The sequence below is a fragment of the Mirounga leonina genome, unplaced genomic scaffold (genome assembly GCF_011800145.1).
Source record: "Mirounga leonina isolate KUSES-001 unplaced genomic scaffold, KU_Mleo_1.0 Mir_125, whole genome shotgun sequence".
NCBI lineage: Eukaryota > Metazoa > Chordata > Mammalia > Carnivora > Phocidae > Mirounga > Mirounga leonina.
This window is the reverse complement of record NW_023270305.1, coordinates 41,683,691-41,704,369: the sequence shown is the minus strand read 5'-3', so window position 1 is coordinate 41,704,369 and position 20,679 is coordinate 41,683,691. Positions and strand designations below refer to the sequence as shown.

At 42.7% G+C, this 20,679-nt stretch overlaps 1 protein-coding gene across 2 annotated transcripts in view; it reads left to right on the top strand.

The window, feature by feature from the left end:
- The window catches only part of ALMS1 (ALMS1 centrosome and basal body associated protein), a 213,235-nt gene extending 197,523 nt beyond the window's left edge, over window positions 1–15,712 (top strand). The window contains exons 19-25 of one of the 2 annotated variants that reach the window (XM_035001297.1): window positions 6,196–6,316; window positions 8,159–8,362; window positions 8,655–8,881; window positions 9,801–9,984; window positions 10,895–10,958; window positions 14,387–14,486; window positions 15,555–15,712. In XM_035001297.1, the coding sequence (XP_034857188.1) occupies window positions 6,196–6,316; window positions 8,159–8,362; window positions 8,655–8,881; window positions 9,801–9,984; window positions 10,895–10,958; window positions 14,387–14,486; window positions 15,555–15,599 (945 nt within the window). In that variant the 3' untranslated portion in view covers window positions 15,600–15,712. Of the gene's footprint in view, window positions 1–6,195; window positions 6,317–8,158; window positions 8,363–8,654; window positions 8,882–9,800; window positions 9,985–10,894; window positions 10,959–14,386; window positions 14,487–15,554 lie in introns of those variants that run through there. The other variant, XR_004678529.1, reaches the window with a different exon arrangement.
- Window positions 15,713–20,679: the final 4,967 nt, after the last annotated feature.

The following is a 20,679-nucleotide window of genomic DNA, read 5'->3' as shown; positions in this document are numbered from 1 at the left end:
AGGAGATGCCTGGAACTCTCCCATGGACTAAGGAGAGTAACTGTTTTGGTTTACCAACAGCATCCATAAAGGAATTCAGCAAAACTGATGTGCTGTCTCTTGGGGGGTCATCAGCACAGATTGTCAGACACAGTGAGGCCTGTGCGTTACGAAGATTGTTGTGACTCTATGGCTGTCATCATGGCCTTCATCACAGTGTGGGTAGTGCTACATCATCCCAACAACATCCAATGCCCACGTTTTTGTTGGGATTGTTCATGCTTTATTATATGAAAATGACACTGTTAGTCCCCTTCCATTGTTCTTATATCAGTTAACAGGAGATAGAGGACCACAGAACATCAGCCTTGTTCTCCAAATAAGGCTTCATAATCTACATTATTTTGGTTTACATAATAAATAAATACATTTTTACAGCTTTTTTGAGATTTTTCACATACCATAAAATTCACCTAAAGTGTACAGTTCAGTGGGTTTTAGTATTATTCACAGACTTGTGCAACCATCACCCCAATCTAATTGTAAAACATTTTCCACACCCGCTAAGAACACCCTGTACGCACTAGCAAAGTCATTCCGCACTTCTCCCAACCTCTCACCCCTGCCCCAGCCCCTGGCTGTGGTTACTAATCTACTTTCTGTTTCAATAGATTTGCTTCTTCTGGACATTTCGTATACATGGAATCCTGTGATATGTGATCTTTTGTGACTGGCTTCTTTCACTTAATGTCTTCAAGGTTCATCTACTTTGTAGCAGTGTATTCATTCTTTTTTATTGCCAAATTATATTCCATTACATAGTTTATTTATCCATTCAGCAGTAAACGGACATTTGGATTTCTTCTACTTTTTGGCTATTATTAACAAGGCTGCTGGGAACATTCATTACAAGTTTTGTGTGGATGTATGTTCTCATTTCTTTGGGCATATGCCTGGGAGCGGATATATGCTGGAGCATATGGTAACTCTACATTTAACCATTTGAGGAACTGCTGCACTGTTACCCAAAGTACTGTCACCATTTTGCATTCACCAGCAGTCTGTGAGGGCTCCAGCTTCTGCACATCCTTGAAAACACTTGTCTTTGTCTGTCCTTTGGTTTTTTTCACCATCCTAGAGGTCTAACTAAATATATTTTATTGTGAGATTATTTATTTTTAGACTATTCTCTATTTTTAAATGTTTGACTTTTTATAGGCAGGAATTAATCTGAAAGATTTGAACTAGAAACAGAAACACACACCAAGGCTCCTCCTTGACTCAGATGTAAACATGTGTATTTCACACCCAGTGGTGCATACCATGACTGGTTGTACCCTTGGGATGTTCAGGAGACTCGCGCTTGGAAGGGACCATCATTTCTGCTGCATCTGCACCACGAGGCACTCGAGCCTCTGGTTGCAGAGAGCTCCACCACTCCCTCAGTGCGCATGGGCAGCTCATTCAGGTGTCTAAGACTCCATTATCGAAGGTCTTACCTTCTAGAGATCCAAAATCTGCAATTATTGCACTCCTGGCTGTGTTCCCAGCTCTGCTTCCAAAAGGCACAGGAAATAGGTCCAGTGTTCTTCTTGGGTTCCCGCTTTCTTCCCAGAGGTGTTTCCTCTCAGGTCTTCACTCTGAACAATTTTTCGCAGATTATGCTTTCTACTCCCATTTCCTATAAATTGGCAGCTTTCCTGGGTCTCTTAAGTTTGCTGATATCTTATTTTTAAACATGTCTCTTTGAACTAAGCATGTTGTGCTTCAGATGATGAGAACATGTTGACAGAGCAGATATATCACCTTCCTTTCTGTGGCTAGAACATTTCTTTGGCCTAACATATATTTTACTTCTGTTGAGCTCAGCAGAGCCATGAAACCTCTATAGCTACACTCTTTTCTGTATGTTTTTGTTTTATTTTCACTTCTTAAACTGGAATTCAATTACATGGTACAAAATTTTAAATGTATAAAAGAGTATTTGATAGTGTCCTCCCCACTTCTGCGCCCCAGGCACATAGCTGTCTATTCTAGAGCTACTCAGTGTTACTGGTTCCTGCACGTCTTCACAGATTTTTTTTTTCTTTTTTTTTAAAGATTTTATTTATTTGACAGAGACATAGCAAGAGAGGGAACACAAGCAGGGGGAGCGGGAGAGAAGCAAGCTTCCCACCAAGCAGGGAGCCCGATGTGGGGCTCGATCCCAGGACCCTGGGACTATGACCTGAGACGAAGGCAGACGCTAAACGACTGAGCCACTCAGGCACCCCTTCACAGAGATTTTTAAAACAGCTTTATTGAAGTATAATTTGTATACCATAGAATTCATACTTTTTTTTTTTTTTAAGAGGGCAGGGGGTAGGTTCAGAGGGAGATGGAGAGAATCTTTTTTTTTTTAAAGACTTTATTTATTTATTTGAGACAGAGAGAATGAGAGAGAACACATGAGAGAGAGAAGGGTCAGAGGGAGAAGCAGACTCCCTGCCGAGCAGGGAGCCCGATGCAGGACTCGATCCCGGGACTCCAGGATCATGACCTGAGCCGAAGGCAGTCGCTTAACCAACTGAGCCACCCAGGCGCCCGAGAGAGAGAATCTTAAGCAGACTCCACGCCCAGCGCAGAGCCTGACATGGGGATCGATCCCAGGACTCTGAGAATTGACCTGAGCCAAAATCAAGAGTCAGACGTTTAACTGACTGAGCCACCCAGGCACCCCTTAAGCCCATTTTTTAAATTACCTACGTGGAATATCTCAGTATTTATTCAGATTTTTAATTTCTCCCACCAGTGTTTTGTAGTTTTCAGTGTGCAAGCCTTGCACTTCTGTTGTTAAATTTATTCCTAATTATTTCATTCTTTTTGATGCTGCTATGAATAGAATTGTTGCCTTAATTTTATTTTCAGATTGTTTACTGCTAGAATATAGAAATACAATTGATTTTTGGGGGGGCACCTGGGTGGCTCAGTCGGTTAAGCGTCTGACTCTTGCTTTCGGCTCAGGTCATGATCTCAGGGTCCTGGGTCAGTCAGGCTCCATGCTCAGCAGGGAGTCTGTTTCTCCCTCTCCCCCTACCTCCTGCTCTTGCACGCACTCTCTCCTCTCTCTCGCTCGCAAATAAATAAAATCTTAAAAAAATAATACAATTGATATTTTTTCATCTTCTTGATTTTGTATCTGCAATCTGGCTAAATTTACTAGTTCTAATACTTCTTTATGGATTCCTTAGTATAGTCTATGGACAGGATCATGTCATTTGCAAATAAAAACAGTTGTACTTCTTCCTTTCCAATCTGGGTTCTTTTCTTGCACAGGTATTTTATCCATAAAAAAGCAAATACCTGCATATGTTTTCTTTTTCTCACAAACCTGGCAGCTTTGCTTTTTTTTTTTTTTTTTTTTTAAAGACTATTTATTTGACAGAGACAGTGAGAGAGGGAACACAAGCAGGGGGAGCGGGAGAGGGAGAAGCAGGCCTCCCGCCGAGCAGGGAGCCCGATGCGGGGCCCGATCCCAGGACCCTGAGATCACGACCCGAGCCGAAGGCAGTCGCTTAACCAACTGAGCCACCCAGGCGCCCCAGCTTTGCTTTTTATACTTAACAATCTAGCCTGAAAGTTAGTCCCTTTCAGTACCTAACATGCTTTCTCCTCTTAGAGCTGCAGAGAAGGTATAAGGATATTGCCAGTCAGGCCTATCTTCCTCACCACCCTTTCTATCCTCATACATTTTGGGTTTTTTAACATCACAGTAGTCTCTTCGTTTTATGTTAGTTTTTTGCAGTTTATAACCTAAATCATTTGTTCTAACACTTCTGTACTTTCAGAAATGCAAGTGCTCCCTTATTGAGCTGGGGAAACTGACACAGAGAGTGCTCTCAAGTAGAGACAGCTAGTAAGGGGAGGATGTCTTCAGACTCCAGACACAGAGCTTTTTCTATTGTATCAAAGTTGTTGCCATTCCTCCTGCCCAATGTGTAGGGCTTTACAATTACCCCGAGTTTGATTTGGCATCATTCCTGTTTATTATTTTGGATCTTGACAGTCATTTAGGCCCTCCCAGATATGCATCATACAAGAAATCACCTGCTCCCCCTATCTCCAAGACATATATATAAAATGTTAAGAAGGAATAGCCAGAGCTAACCAAGTAACTGGACGCGATAGGTACTTAGTAAATACTTGCTGTTGAATCAAGGAAAACATTCATTAAAAGCCTCTCTGTGTTAATAATAACCTTTAGGGCCTGGGTGGCTCAGTCGGTTAAGCGTCTGCCTTCGGCTCAGGTCATGATCCCAGCGTCCTGGGATCGAGCCCCACATCGGGCTCCCTGCTCGCGGGGAGCCTGCTTCTCCCTCTCTTTCTGCTGCTCCCCCTGCTTGTGCTCTGTCCCTCTCTCTCTCAAATAAATAATAAAATCTTAAAAAAAAAAAAAAGTTCAACCAGTTCTGGTTCTACCAACTTATTTTATCATTTAACCCACATAACTCCATCTTGCCCTCAAAGATGTCACAACAAGTTTTGTCATTTTATTGAAATCTACTTGTACTCGACTCCACATTCTTTTGGCTTACCAGTTAGTGACCATATCTACTAGAAAAAAAAAACAGGCTAACCTGGCAGGGCTCATTCTGCCTGCTTTCCTGAGCACTAGCTGAAATGTGCTCATCTTTTCTTTGACCTCCAAATGCTTGCAAATTATTAGATTGGTGATCCATTCTAGAATTTTACATGTCATCATTGTTAAATCCACCAGTTTGCAATGCTTATCTTTTTGAAAATTAAAACATTTCTTTTCTTTTTTTTTAAGATTTTATTTATTTGACAGAGAGAGACACAGTGAGAGAGGGAACACAAGCAGGGGGAGTGGGAGAGGGAGAAGCAGATTTCCCATGGAGCAGGGAGCCCGATGCAGGGCTTGATCCCAGGACCCTGGGATCATGACCCAAGCTGAAGGCAGATGCTTAATGACTGAGCCACCCAGGTGCCCCATGAAAATTAAAACATTTCTTGTCCCCAGATATCTAACATCGCTCCTCTGTTTCAAGTTTCTAAAAGAAACTGTTTCAATTTCCTAAGGGCCCCAGAATATAGTTTATTAGTTCAGGGAGCAGACATTCTCAGTTTCCTTTCCTAACCTGGCCTTCAGTTCACCTTTACCAAACTTGCTTAAGTAGACAAGTACCTGGCATTTATGAAAAATATAAATGCCCAGGCCCCTCCCCTGGAGACGCTACCTCATTGTTCTGGGTTAGGACCCATTCCCCCAGGAGACTGTTGTGATGAACAAGTTTAAGAAACACTGTTTTAGGGGCGCCTGGGTGGCTCAGTCGTTAAGCGTCTGCCTTCGGCTCAGGTCATGATCCCAGGGTCCTGGGATCGAGCCCCACATCGGGCTCCCTGCTCAGCGGGAAGCCTGCTTCTCCCTCTCCCACTCCCCCTGCTTGTGTTCCCTCTCTCGCTGTGTCTCTCTCTGTCAAATAAATAAAATCTTTAAAAAAAAAAAAAAAGAAACACTGTTTTATACATTTTGGTCATCTTTTTGTCATTCACTAACATTCTACCATCAACTTCAATCCATGAGGTTGCCCTTCTTTGCTCTTGTTGCTCTGAACATAATTATAAAGGCCTTTTTGGGTTCTTTAATAATTTTTGCAATACTCCAGTCATTTGGGACTTTTCATGGGGCCTTTTAGCTCTTTGTATTTACCTGTGTATAAGTATCTGAATCTGATCTTACTGGAGAGCACCCTCTGCAGCTCCCCACCCTCTTTAGTCATTCCTAGCCCTCTTTATCTCTCATCAAAATTTTAGAATTTCATTCTGAAGACCCACCAGCCTAATCTTTGGCTAACACCTTCTTCAGAGTTTTTTCAAGTGCTGTGAACATACCCAGTCTTGATGTCTTCCCTTCTTTTTCTTTTTATTTTTTTGAGTTTTCGGAGTCATTGTTTGTTTGTTTTTATTATGTTCAGTTAGCCAACATGTCTTCCCTTCTTAAAACAGCTCAGGCCCTTATCCAACCACAGCAGCTTTCCCCTCCCTGTTATAAACGGTGCGGGAGCATGTTCCCATTGTCACAAGCTTTCTGGCAACTTGATCTCAACAACTGGAATCAAATGAGAAAGGGCTTTTGGTGGCTTGTATGTTTTCTTATCCTGTAGATGACTGTGCCATTGACTGCAGGTAATAACAGGGTCTCTTTTGGTTTTCCAGGTGGCAAACCATGTGATTTCTTCTGATTCTGTTTCATCTTCTACCAGTAGTTTCTGTAGCTCAAGCTCTACCCTTGGCAACAAGCAAAATGTACAAATGTTAAACAAGAGCATACAAGCAGGTAAGTTACCTGAATTTAAACATTTCCATTGAAATACAAGTAGATCTTTAACATATGTTAAGATACTCAACCTCACAATAAAATGAAGATTAAAACTATACTCAAATGCCATTTTTCACCTGTCAGACTGGCAGAAATCTAGGTCTGGTAATAAGTTTGTGGGCACAAGTGTAAAGAAGTAGGTGCTGTCATACATTCAGGTTGGAAATACAATCCCTAAGACAAGCAATTTGGCAGTTTCAATCAAAATTACTTTGACCTGGCACTTTTACTTTTGGAATTTAGCCTATAGATATGTTGTGCATATGTGCAAAATGACAAGTGTACAGAATTCATCATTGAGGTAGTGTTTATTATAGCCAAAATTAATTTTAATTTTATTATGTTATGTTAGTCACCATACAGTACATCATTAGTTTTTGATGTGTTCCATGATTCATTGTTTGCGTATAACACCCAGTGCTCCATGCAATACATGCCCTCCTTAATACCCGACACCGGGCTACCCCATCCCCCCCCACAAAACGTTCAGTTTGTTTCTAGGAGTCCATAGTCTCTCATGGTTCGTCTTCCCCTCCAGTTTCCCTCCTTTCATTTTTACCTTCCGTCTCCTAATGTCCTCCGTGCTATTCCTTATGTTCCACAAATAAGTGAAACCATATGATAATTGACTTTCTCTGCTTGACTTATATCACTTAGCATAATCTCCTTCAGCCACATCCATGTTGATGTAAAAGTTGGATATTCATCCTTTCTAATGGCTGAGTAATATTCCATTGTACTATAACTAAAATTTAAATCAACTTAGATACCCATCAATAGCCAAATGCTTAAATAAATTATTGTACATCCATATAATGAAACATAGGGTGAGGAAATATGACAAGATCTCCAACATTGATAATTAAAAAGAAAAAGCAAAATACTTTAAAAATAAAGGAAGATAGTTGCTTGAATGTGTGCAAAAAATTCTGGGGTTACAAACTGAATGGAGAACAGGAGTGTGAAGGAGGCTTTTCACTTACATTTTTCTCTATCTTTTTATTTTATTTTATTTTATTTTATTTTTTTAAAGATTTTATTTATTTATTTGAGAGAGAGAGCACATGAGAGGGGGGAGGGCCAGAGGGAGAAGCAGGCTCCCTGCCGAGCAGGGAGCCCGATGCGGAACTCGATCCCGGGACTCCAGGATCATGACCTGAGCCGAAGGCAGTCGCTTAACCAACTGAGCCACCCAGGCGCCCCTCTTTTGATTTTATATAACAAAAATAAATGCCGCCCTTGATTTTTCCCCCCTCAAGTCTTGTCTTTGTATCTGTCAACCTCTTCCTTACCTGGTTGACTGACAGGACTATAAGCATTAACTATCTTTCTCATTTGGGATCAGAACTGAAATCCTGGGGCCCCTGGGTGAGTCAGTCAGTTAAGCATCTGCCCTCAGCTCAGGTCATGATCCCAGGGTCCTGGGGTCGAGTCCGCAGGGAGCCTGCTTCTCCGTCTCCCACTCCCCGTACTTATTCTCTCTCTGTCAAATAAATAAATAAAATCTTTAAAAAAAAAAAAAAAACTGAAATCTTTTACCCATTGAATCCATGTTAGTTGTTTTTTTCCCTTTAATATCTAAATTGACTTAGAAATAAAAACCTTCTTTCTTTCTTCTTCCCTCCCTCTCTCTCTCTCCCTCACCGCCTTTGTCTCTCTCTCTCACACCCCTCCACACCACACAGAGGAGGCAGTAGCCTGCATTTTCAAAGGCTTACAGTTTTCATTTACTGAACTGAATACACATGTTAACTAAGTCTCAAGGCTACTCCCAGGATATCTGTGGATCTTTTTCCTCAGGTAACTTGGAGATTGTGAATGGTGTCAGAAAACACACTCGAGATGTTGGGATGACTTTCCCAACTCCAAGTTCTAGCGAGGCTAGAATAGAAGAGGACAGTGATGTGACTTCTTGGTCAGAAGAAAAAATAGAAGAGAAAAGACTTCTCGCCAGCTATCTTGGGGATAAAAAGTTAAGGAAGAACAGGCACAGTTGCTGTGAAGGTCAGTTTCTAATTCCAGTTTTATAGCCAAAGAACTAATGAATTTCAAGTCTGTTGCAATGCTAAGATTCTTTACTTCTAAATAACTCTGTGTTGACCCCATTTCCCCGAGCACTACCTTGGCACATTTTCAAAGTATCTAGCACTGTAATTACAGTCATGCCTGCAGTTTAGCAAACTCCGGGGCATCCTGGTGGCCTCTGACAGCTGAGTCCCCTGAGAGCCTATATTACACAAGTCTTTGATGAGAAGAATGAAAAATCTTTTTTCTTTATTAAAAATATTTCCCATAGGGGTTTCATGGTTTGTTCCCGTGGAAAATGTAAAGTCTGGTCCTAAGGAAAACCTGCCCAAGCATCCTGGCCCTGGTATCTGCTGGTTTGCACCAATAACCAACACCAAACCGTGGAGGGAACCGCTGCGGGAACAGAACCGGCAGGGACAGCACGAGGACAACCGCGGGTCACTAGCAAGCCCAGGGAGAGGCCCACTGAAGCCGTTTGTGAGAGCAACCCTACAGGTGCGGTGACACTGAGTTAATTTTAGCTGTGTGTTGAAGAGGGTCAAGAGGGGAAATACAAAGAAGACTGTTGGGCGCCTGGGTGGCTCAGTTGGTTGGGCGACTGCCTTCGGCTCAGGTCATGATCCTGGAGTCCCGGGATCTAGTCCCGCATCGGGCTCCCTGCTCGGCGGGGAGTCTGCTTCTCCCTCTGACCCTCCCCCCTCTCACGTGCTCTCTCTTTCTCAAATAAATAAATAAAATCTTTAAAAAAAAAGAAGAAGAAGAAGAAGTTAAGACTGTTACTTGGCCTTCCAAAGAACAGTCCTGTCACCCTCATTTCTAGCCCTTCCGCAGTTCGTCTGTTCCCACTCATCGTTACTCAGAGGCTGCCTCACTGTTAACCCTTGTAAGTCGGGCATTGCCCTCTGTACCTGGGACAAGGCAAGAGAAGGGCGGGTGTTGTGATGCTGCTCGCTGGGGTCGTGGATACCTGCACGTGGAGTGCTCCGGAGGTCTGGTGCTTGTGTCCGCCGTTGTGTGTTCCTCCATTTACATAGCTCCTGTTCTTGCATAGCACAAAGTCCCTTCTCTATATGTGCCTTGGGAGCTGAAAGAAGTGTCATTTAATAATGTATTTGTTTGAAGGGAAATTTAAAACAGCACAATAGGCTGAGCTCTCGCCCATCGATATTTGGGCGAGTTGTAATTGCCACAGTCTTAGTTCTTGGCTTACTCCAGAGGCATTCTTTGATCCCTCTGATTTTCCTCCTGGAGCTCTCCCCCACAGAGAGTTGTTAGATTATTCTTCAACTCTAGATATTTTCTGCACTTTAGAAACAGGCTCTTCAAACCACTTGGGGCTGATGCTATTTTCTAAGCCCTTGGAGAACAGGCTGCATCATTAACGTGAGGTCGGGGGGCCTTTTTTCCCCTTCAGGAATCCCTTCAGTTTCACAGACCTGACTTCATCTCCCGCTCTGGGGAGCGAATAAAGCGTCTGAAGCTAATAGTCCAGGAGAGGAAGCTGCAGAACATTTTGCAGAGTGAGCGGGAGGCCCTGTTCAACACTGCGGGAGAGCAGCAGGGCTCCCGGGACCCCACGCGCCCGCTCCTGAAGAGAGGTACTCTCTGCCTCTTCACTTGCCTCTCACGGCTGCAGAGGGCAAGGGCTGCTTCCCAGCCGGGGGGGCACTGCTCAGCGCCATCCCAGTCACAGGGACAGAAAGGGCCTGCTTGCTTGCTGAGACTCCACTCTCCCTGGGCAGCAGACCTGCCCCTTGTGGCTCTCGGTGCTCTCGTGATCCACATAAGCCCAAGTTCTCCTGACCTGTCACTGCATCTTAGAAACCAGAGTGTGCGGTGAGACTGGTGTATTTATAAGGCAGCTGTGGGTCTGTGAGCAAGTTCCAGGATTGCCTGCCTCATGGGGTGGTGGTGGTTGTGGTGAGGGTGATGATGATGGTAATGGTAATGATGATAATAATAATAATAATATGTAACCCTTACATGTTTGGCCCAGGCACGGTTCTTGTTCAATGCTTATAACACCTCTCTGAGGGAGATGCTATTTAATATCCCTATTTTACAGATGAGAAAACAGAAACAACGAGAGCTTAAGTCCCTTGCCCAAGATTATACACCTGATAAGCTGGGATTTAAACCCTGATGGGCTCGCTTTAGATTCTGTGCTCCTAACAATTCTGCTAGGTGTAAGATCTCCGTAAAACAATATGTGAACGCTGTGAAAACGACCAAGTGCTACCCACTGCTTTCATCACAGCCTTACTATAAACCGGCCAGTGTTTCTGTTCACACTGGCTAGTCTGTGCCGCCGCGTGTCATGTCTTCAGCAGCCTGCTGTCACAGTCCCCATAGTCTAACCCTGGCCTTGGCCTTGGCCATTGCTCACCACCCAGTACTGTCAGCTCAAGGTAGGGACACCAAGTCCTGGCAGCTCCTTCTCACAGCTCTTGAGCAACACACCCTTCCCTGTTAAGACACTATCCACTGAAAACCCCTTCTTATGCTTAGGCTTCCTGGATGCCCGGAAGAACAGGCCTGTTGGGAAGAAGGAAATGATTCAGAGGTCTAAGCGGTAAGGACAAAAGAATAAGAGTAATTATAAAAGTATAAATAAGGCCACCAAGTGATCAGGAGCTCTGGCTTGCCCCTAGAATAAAGACGTTATGCTCAAGTTAAAATGTTACGAGAAAATTAGTTGTGAAAGAAGTTTCTTATAGCACTAAAAAAGGAAAGACAAATAGATAGCAGATTGTGGTATGGATGAGTCAGATAAAAACATACAAAGAATTCCCACTAATTTGCATGCCTTAGTCAGGCTTCTCTTTGTTAGAAACCTACATATAAATAAAGATACCTAAAATATAAGATATGAATATTTTGAAATAAAGTGTTTATTTCAGGCATTCCCCATTATCCACACAATCACATTTCTAGGAATTTATGCAATACAGTGAAAAATAATGAAATACTAAGACATATTAAGTTAAGCTTCACAAAAAGTCAAGTTTGGGGCGCCTGGGTGGCCCAATCGGTTGAGCGTCTGCTTTCGGCTCAGGTCGCTATCTCAGGGTCCTGGGATCGAGTCCCATGTCGGGCTCCCTGCTCAGTGGGGAGTCTGCTTGTCCTTCTCTGTCTGCCCGTCCACCTGCTTGTGTTCTCGCTCTCTCCAATGAATAAAATCTTAAAAAAAAAAAGAAGTCAAGTTTCAAGCAGAGTACACTGCTACCGTGTGCAGTGTTTAAAAAGTATTTGTGCCTATATAGATGCATATACTTTTATATGCATAGAATATCTCTGGAAGGGTACCCCAAAAAATGGTGATAGCGCTTACCTTTGGGAAGAAGGACTGAGTGACTAACATATAGAAGTAGGACAAAGACTAATTGTTTGCCTTTTTATACTTGCTGAATTTTATGCCATTGCATGCATTAGCAATTAATTCGCAATATGCATGTATCGATCATGGATTTAATTGACACATAACATTGTGTAAGTTTAAGATATATAATGGGATGATTTGATGTATGTATATGCAATATGTTTACCACACTAAGGTTAGTTAACATATCCTTTACCTCACATAATTACCATTTTGTTGGTGGTAGTAGTGTTGGTGGGGGTGGTGGGGGTGTTCTTACTGTTACGGTGAGAACATTAAAGGTCTAGCAGCGTTCAAGTATACAGCGCAGTACTGTTAACTAGAGTCACCATGCTGGACCTGAGATCCCCAGAACTTCTTCCTCTTATAACTGGAATTTTGTACCCTTTGACTAACATCTCCTCGTTATCCCCATCCCCCAGCCCCTGGCAACCACCGTTCTATTGTGTATTTCAGTGAGTTTGATGTTTTTAGATTCCACATGTAAGTGAGATCATACAGTTTTGCCTTTCTCTATCTGACTTATTTCACCTAGCATGATATCCTCAAAGTCCATTCACGTTGTTGCAAATGTAAAGCTTTCCTTCTTTTTTATGACTGGATAATAATATAATAATATATTTTCTTTATCCATTCATCTGTTGATGGACACTTAGGTTACTTATGGTAGTTCTATTTGTAATTGTTTGAGGAACCTCCACTGTTTTCCCACAGGGGCTGAACCAATTTACATTCCCCACCAGCAGTGCACAAGGGTTCCCTTTTCTCTGCATCCTTACAGATACTTGTTATCTCTTGCTTTTTTTTTTTTTTAAGATTTTATTTATTTGACAGAGAGAGAGCACAAGCAGGGGAAGTGGCAGAGGCAGAAGGAGAGGGAGAAGCAGGCTCTTCTCTCTTGCTTTTTTAATAATAACCATTCTAACAGGGGCGCCTGAGTGGCTCAGTTGGTTAAGCTGCTGCCTTCGGCTCAGGTCCTGAGATCAAGCCCTGCATCAGGCTCCCTGCTCCACGGGGAGCCTGTTTCTCCCTCTCCCACTCCCCCTGCTTGTGTTTCCTCTCTCCCTGTCTCTCTCTGTCAAATAAATAAATAAATAAATAAATAAATAAATAAATAAATAAATAAATCTTTAAAAATAAATAAATAACCATTCTAACAGGTGTGAGGTGGTATCACATGTGATTTTCATGAACAGTGACTTTTAAAAATGTAGGTATGCTCTTCTTTGGTCTCGTTCCTGCCCTCCACTGTAGTGTTTTCAGTTAGTGATCGTCTCCTCCATATCCAAAACCGACCTCCCCATTCTCCACTCCCACACTTGCTTGGGCCACCCCCTCATCCAGCTATAGAGCTGGGGAGCAGTCACCTCTAGCCATGTTACCCGCCACTACACATGGGGCCAGCTAGCGCATCCTGAACACTCAGCTTCTTGATTGCTCTGGAACCTGCTCTCACCGCCTTGGTGCAGCCTGGCCCCCACCCTCAGAGGACGCTGTTCTTCCTGGTTCTGCTCTTTATTTTTTTCTCATTTATTTTCCACAGAGCCTCTACGTCATTTTCAGTGAGTTTTTTTTCAAATTATAAAAAACTTTGGGAAATATAGAGAAAATGAGAAGAAAATAAATGTCACTGATCATCCTTCCATCTAAACTGAACTGACACTAGTGCTGTTTCTGGCAGGAGTGGGGGTTTTGCAGGGACCTGTATTCACACACACTTATTTTTTCTCAAATTGTTGATCATACGATATATACAGGTTTGTAGCCTGCTTTATTTTGCTCAACATATATATTGTGACATTTTCCCATATCATTAAAAATTCTCAAATTCTTTGAAATATCTTTTTTATGCTTTGTAATAATTCCGTTTTATTCCATAATCTGTTTAACTTTTCTTTTGTGGGAAATTTAGATCATTTCCAATTAGAGTATATTTATCAAATGCATGTTTGATCATGTTCCTCCCTACTTAAAATCAGTGGCACCCAATCCTTGATAAGACAGAGCCCAAGGTTTTCACATGGCTACAAGACCCTCCACAGCCCACTTCACCTTCACCTCATCTGCTTCCCACATGATCCCCTGCATGCCTCTCTTTGAGGCCTTGACTCTTTCTTACCAATACTCCCTTCTCCTCCCATCCCCTCTCTGCTCCTGTCTTTAAGACCCACCTTTCATTTCGTGGAACTCTGTGTAGCATTTTGTACATAGGGCCATTATTGTACTTTTCTTTCTGTTATTTCCTGTGTGTTTAAAAATATACTAATTAATACATGCTGTTATTTTATATTGAAACTGTCCATTTTTGCATATAGAGTAAAAAGCTGTTACCTCCACTCATTTATCCCACTCCTTTCTCAGAAGTAACCACTATAAGCAAGATTTCTTACGTTTTTATTCATCTGTCTGCCCTCCCAGATCATGAGCACCCCAGGCCAGCATTCTTTGTGTCCAACTGTCTAATAGGAAGCAGGCCCACGACAGAGGCCCCGGGCCTGTGTTTGAGATCTAAATCCCCTGAGAGCAGCAGACCTTAGGGACATGGGGGGAGAAGAGATCATGTCCCTCTGTGTTCGGGTGACCTCACTGCTCTTTGTTTTCCTGCTGGCACCATTCCTAAGGATTTATGAGCAGCTTCCAGAAGTTCAGAGAAAGAGAGACGAGGAGAAGAGGAGACTGGAATATAAGTCATACCGGCTGCGAGCTCAGCTATTCAAGAAGGTCAGTCAGCCCTTGAGCAGGATCCATCAGGTTTATCAGGGGAAAGAGAAATTGAGAGAAACACATCTGACCTGTTTGAATTAACCATATCTGGGAAGTAAACTTAAGGTTGTAATGCATTGTACCACTGCTGAAATTTGGAAGATAAAGGCACCTTTATTTGACTAGACTTCAAATCAAAACATCTAAAAGGCGAATCTAGAAAAGGCACCTTCCAGGCATACATTTGGAACAAAACCAAATTCTGTACTTAGGAGTCATGGTGGAAATGTCCAAATCTATCAGAATTGTTGGATTTTCATTCTAGAGTCCCAAATGGTAGTGTTGTGCCCCTTATTGGTAAGTCAAATACCTCTCGAGCTTGTAAAATAAACTGGAAAGTGTCGAGTGTAGCGTAAGAGTTGGCAGCTTGGGGACTCAGAGCCTCAAAGCCACCACCATTTCCTGCCTGTAGGCCAGTGGAGTCAGTGGTGCCACAAGACCCAGACCCTCCGACGCCAGGGAACTTGCTACCAGTATATTCCTTGAGAAGCCAGGCAGGCTACCATGCCTGAAGGTCCATATCCTTCACTGTCCTCATTTCCTTCCCAACCCCTTCACCTCACCACCAGAGGACTCTGAAAGGCAGAATCCAAAAGACGAGTTTATACCAGACCGATGTGGGATTGGAGAGCTGCTTCTGGAGCGCACCTGGAGCTGGGCTGGGCCGGCCCTTCGAGGAGGGGGTCCCCAGGCGCCACATGGCCTGTCCAGTGGGTCAGCATCACAGGCCAGGCCTCTCGTTGTGCTCGTATGTTTGAACTGATGGATGGACGGGCCTATCCAGATCATAAGTGATCTGTATCTGTGCAGAAGTAATAGATAGTGACTATATAGATCATCTTTCCTAAACACTTCAGGAAGAATTTTTTTGCATAATTACCATAGTTTCTGCAACTGGGGAAGATAAACAAGATTTGGATAGAACCCCACTGGTCTCTTCCACGACATGTCTGGGGTGAGGATTGGCTGCCGGCCTCTGATGGCAAGAGTATCTAACTTTTTTCCTGTCTTTCTTTTCTTCCACAGAAAGTGACCAATCAGCTCTTGGGGAGAAAAGTTCCCTGGAACTGATATAAGATTATTTTCCTCACCGTCTTGGAATTATATTTTATCAACCTGAAGAAGCACAATCCTTACTTTTATGAGTCTGGTTTAATAAAACTTCATTCTTTGTCTTCGTTTAATTTAGAAATAGTAAGTCAGTAGTCTGAGGCAGAGTGGTGATTAGGATTATTAATGGTTTGGGAGCAATACTTTCTCCACAGCGGCCTTGCCCACAGGAATGTTTGTCACAATGATATCATTTCTGAAGTCTAGCCATGAGTGAGTCCCTTTCTGTATGTGTTTTTATACTTTTAGAAAATAAATAACTTCTGATTGATTCATAGTAAAGCAAGCAGCAGAGGGTCGTTTCTTTACCATCTGGAGATGTTCAGGGAGCTTTGCAATGTCTCTCCCGAGGTGTATGGGGAGCCTCAATCTAAAAGCATCAGTCAAGGGAAATGGGCTGTGGGAATGAAATATGGCCTTTTTTTTTTTTTTTAAGATTTTATTTATTTGTCAGAGAGAGAGAGTGCGCGCGCACAAGCAGGGAGAGAGGCAAAGGGAGAGGGAGAAGCAGGCTCCCCGCTGAACAAGGAGCCTGATATGGGACTCATTCCCAGGGTCCTGGGATCATGACCTGAGCCAAAAGCAGACGTTTAATTGACTGAGCCACCCAGGCGTCCCAAAATACGGCCTTTCTTTACAAACACAGCAGGACATGACAATAGCTCTGCCTTGGGCTTTGTGGAGATGGGGTCTGGTTAGAGTTGCTGTTGGGCATGCCCAGACACTCCCAGCAGACCAGGCACCTTGGGTTGAGAGCCTCCTCTTAGCCTCATTCCAGCTGGCCAGAGGCCTCTAGCCTTTGGTGGATTTTCCTCCGGCTACCCTCCCTTCAGGATTGAAGCCTCAGAGCATTTATCATCACACATGGAACCAACATTTATAACCCGGATAACCACTTCTGAAAAGCATGAATTAATAAACTTAATAGTGTACGTAAAGCATGTCATTAATCCTGTAGCCTGGAATGACAGCTAAAGCCCAGAGTTGAGTGGGGGAAGGTGCTAATCGGCCTCATTCAAAATTCAGGGAAGCCCCAACAAGATAGTAAGGGACCAGCTGCCTCCCCAGCAGACTTCCACAGAGGCCAAGTTAAACAGCAGACCCTGCCTCCAAGCACAGCTCAGAGGGCGCCACCAAGGCTCCCTTCCTAACCCAGAAGGAGGCTATGAAGAAGGCTCAGACACTGACTGAGCCAGCCAGGCACCTCTGCCTGATCCCTTTGTTTTGCCAGGCCTAACACAATGTGTAGCATGTGTTTGACTCAATAAGGGTTTGTTGGATGACACACAGAGGGTCATCAGTCCAGATTGGAGGCCAGAGGCTTTGGGAAAGACTTCAGGGAGATCTAATTGGTAGGTTCCCTGAGGCACCTTAATGTCATGGGGATCTATTTAAACATCTGATCAAGTTTGGAGCTGAATAAGTGACAGCTATATGGAAAAAAAAAAAAAAAAAACTAAACAACAACCCCAAAAAAGATAATTCCAAGGAAAAGGAAACAAAAATCTACATAAAAGAATAAGCAATCATAGTTTTACTATGTAGCTTAGCTTAAAATAAACACAGAATATTGATGTTCCCCGACCAGTGGTCTAATCTCTTTGGGAAGCTGGGGAGTGGGAAGGATGCACATGCGTGATGTAGACATGGCCTCGACTCCCAAAAAGTAGTCCACAGACAAGCTTAAAACTGAGGATTAGGAAGAAGCCACACAAGTCCCTTAAAGACATGGAAATAAATGAGACCTGAAACCATAAAAATCCTAGAAGAGAGCACAGGCAATAATTTAACGTCAGCCATAGAAGCATTTTTCTAGATAGGTCTGAGGCAAAAGAAATAAAAGCAAAAGTAAACTATTGGGACTACATCAAAATTAAAAGCTGCACAACAAAGGAAACAACAAAACACCCTACTGATGGGAGAAGGTATTTGCAAATGACATCCCATAAGGGGTTTTACAACTCAATAAAACACACACACACACACAAATACAATTAAAAATCGGCAGAAGACATGAACAGGCATTTCTCCAAAGACATCCAGATGGCCAACAGATGACATGAAAAGATGCTCAACATCAGTCATCATCAGGAAAATGCAAATCAAAACCACAATGAGATATCACCTCACACTTGTCAGAATGGCTAAAATCAAAAACAAAGGAAACAAGTGTTTGCAAGGATGTGGAGAAAAAAGGACCCTCTTGCACTGTTGGTGGGAATGCAACCTGGTACAGCCACTCTGGAAAACAGTATGGAGGTTCCTCAAAAAATTAAAAATAGAATTACCATGTGATCCAGTAATTCTACTAGTAGATATTTACGCAGAGAATATGAAAACACTTATTCGAAAAGATAAATGCACCCCTATGTTTATTGCAGCGTTATTTACAGTAGACAAGATATGGAAGCAACCCAAATGTCCCATCAATAGACGAATGGATAAAGACAAGGTGGTGTACACACACACACACACACACACACACACTGGAATATTACTCAGCCATAAAAAAGAATCAAATCTGGTCACTTGCAACGACACGGATGGATCTGAAGGGTATAATGCTAAGCTGAATAAGTCAGAAAAAGACAAATACCATATGATTTCACTCATATGTGGAATTTAACAAAAAAGACAAACCAAGAACCTGTCTCTTAACTATAGAGAACAAATTTAGGGTTACCAGAAGGGAGGTGGGTTGGGGGATGGGTTAAGAAGGTGATGGAGATTAAGGAGTGCACTTATGATGAGCACTGGGTAAGGTATGGAAGTGCTGAATCACTATATTATACACCTGAAACTAATAACACTGTATGCTAATTACACTGGAATTTTTTAAAAAGTGTGTTAAAGATACGGAAGTTGAGTGTGCACAGGGAAGTGTAGAGCTGCTCTCACAGCACAAATCTATAGAACTCTGACTCTTGAAAATAGTTGGGCACATACATAATTTTGAGAGAAATAAAAACAAAACTAAAGACTTAAATGTGAAGGGCAAAACAAAAAATTTAGAAGTAAATATAGGAAAGTGTCTCTAAAGAAAAAATGCCTTAAGGAACAAAGCGCAAACCATAAAGAAAAAGGTTGATAAATTCAATTAATGAAATGTAAAAATTCTATATTAAAAGACACCATAGGGGCGCCTGGGTGTCTCAGTTAAGCATCCAGCTCTCCATTTCAGCTCAGGTCACGATCTCAGTTTTGTTAGATTGAGCCCTGTGTCAGGCTCCACTCTGGGCTTGGAGCCTGCTTAAGATTCTCCCTCTCCCTCTGCCCTTCCCCACCCCCATAAATGAATGAATGAATGAATAATTAAAAATAGTAAATAAAGATAGAAAATACAGGGCACAAAACAGAAGATAATTATAGCACATGTAACCAACAAAGGATTTGTATCCAAAATATATCATGAACTCCTATGAGTCATTTGTTTTTAAAGATAATCTATAGAAAGATGGACTAAATAAAAACATGAGCAGGCAGTTTCACAGAAGAACAAATACAACTGGCCTGTACAAATATGATAAATTGCTTTAACTTTATTATTAATTGGAAATGCACATTATTAGCAGAATACTCCATGCAGGGGCGCCTGGGTGGCTCAGTCGTTGAGCGTCTGCCTTCGGCTCGGGTCATGATCCCAGGGTTCTGGGATCGAGCCCCACATTGGGCTCCCTGCTCAGGGGGAAGCCCGCTTCTCCCTCTCCCACTCCCCCTGCTTGTGTTCCCTCTCTCACTGTCTCTCTCTGTCAAATAAATAAATAAAATCTTTAAAAAAAAAAAAAAGAATACTCCATGCAGGCCTCTTGGATATGCATGCATGTCCCAAATCTGGTCCTCAGAAAACACTTGCTCATCCTCTGTCCCAGCAAACTCTGGGAGTGCAGGCCAACCCCAGGATGTTAGCCAGGCTAGTCCCCGCATTCACCCTCTGGATTTCTCTGGTGTGAGTCAGTCTTCTGAAGCTCTTTACCTACAGGGAATGCATATCAACCTGTCCAAGCGGTGAAGGCCTGCCTAGATCTGGGATCATATTCACCTACATTGCAATTCCTTTCTGAAATGGCCCTTGCCCTATGGTAAAACAAATTATCATAAATTAACCCAGTCTGGTGTGTTTTTCTGTAGAGCCTGGAAGAAAAGGCAGAGGGGAAAGAGCCTGGTCCATACCTCCTCTTCCTCCTCCTAGACTTTGGAAGTCAAAGATGGCAGCCTATGGACTCAACTCGAGTTTTGAATTCTGGGTAGTGGGGAACACCTGGCTGCCTCAGTTGGTAAATCATTTGACTCTTGATCTCGGGGTTGTGAGTTCAAGCTGCACACTGGGGGTAGAGATTACTAAATAAATACATAAACTTAGAATTCTGGGTAGTGTCCACAGTTGGGCTGCCAGATTTAGCAAATTAAAATCAGGACTCCTAGGAAATTTAATTTTAAATGAACAAATGATTGTTCATTTAAGTCCTGTGCTATATTTGAAACACTAAAAAATTACCCACTGTTCTTGTGAAATTCAAATTTACTGGGGTGTGTCCATTTTTTTATCTGGCAACTGGAGCCAACAGGGATTAGGGGCAGCCTAAGCTGATGCCGGGAAAATGGGAAAGGAGAGAGAAGAGACCAAGAGAGTCCCCACTTATATCAGGAAGTCTCATCAGGGAAACCCAAGGGTGCTAAATGCCCAGGAAGAAATTTGAATCTGTCTCAAGTCATCCAGAGAGATTTTGGAAAGCTAGCCTTGAAGAGGATAGATCTACTGACGGGCACCAACTTGATAGAGAAGTGGCGGGCAGGACAAGGCCAGCCTTCCATATGGGGTGACCCCATCAGCACAACAAAGCAAAAGTCACTATTATAAAAACAGTTTTTAATTAAATTCAGGATGCAAAGAAATTAGATAAAAATCCAAAAAGATAAAAGTTTAAAAACAGTAATTGAGCAGTAAGGGGAAAAAGAATTAAACACAAAAGGACAACAATCATGTGGTCCATTTATATGAGGTACCTGGAATAGGCGAATCATAGAGACAGAAAGTAGCGTA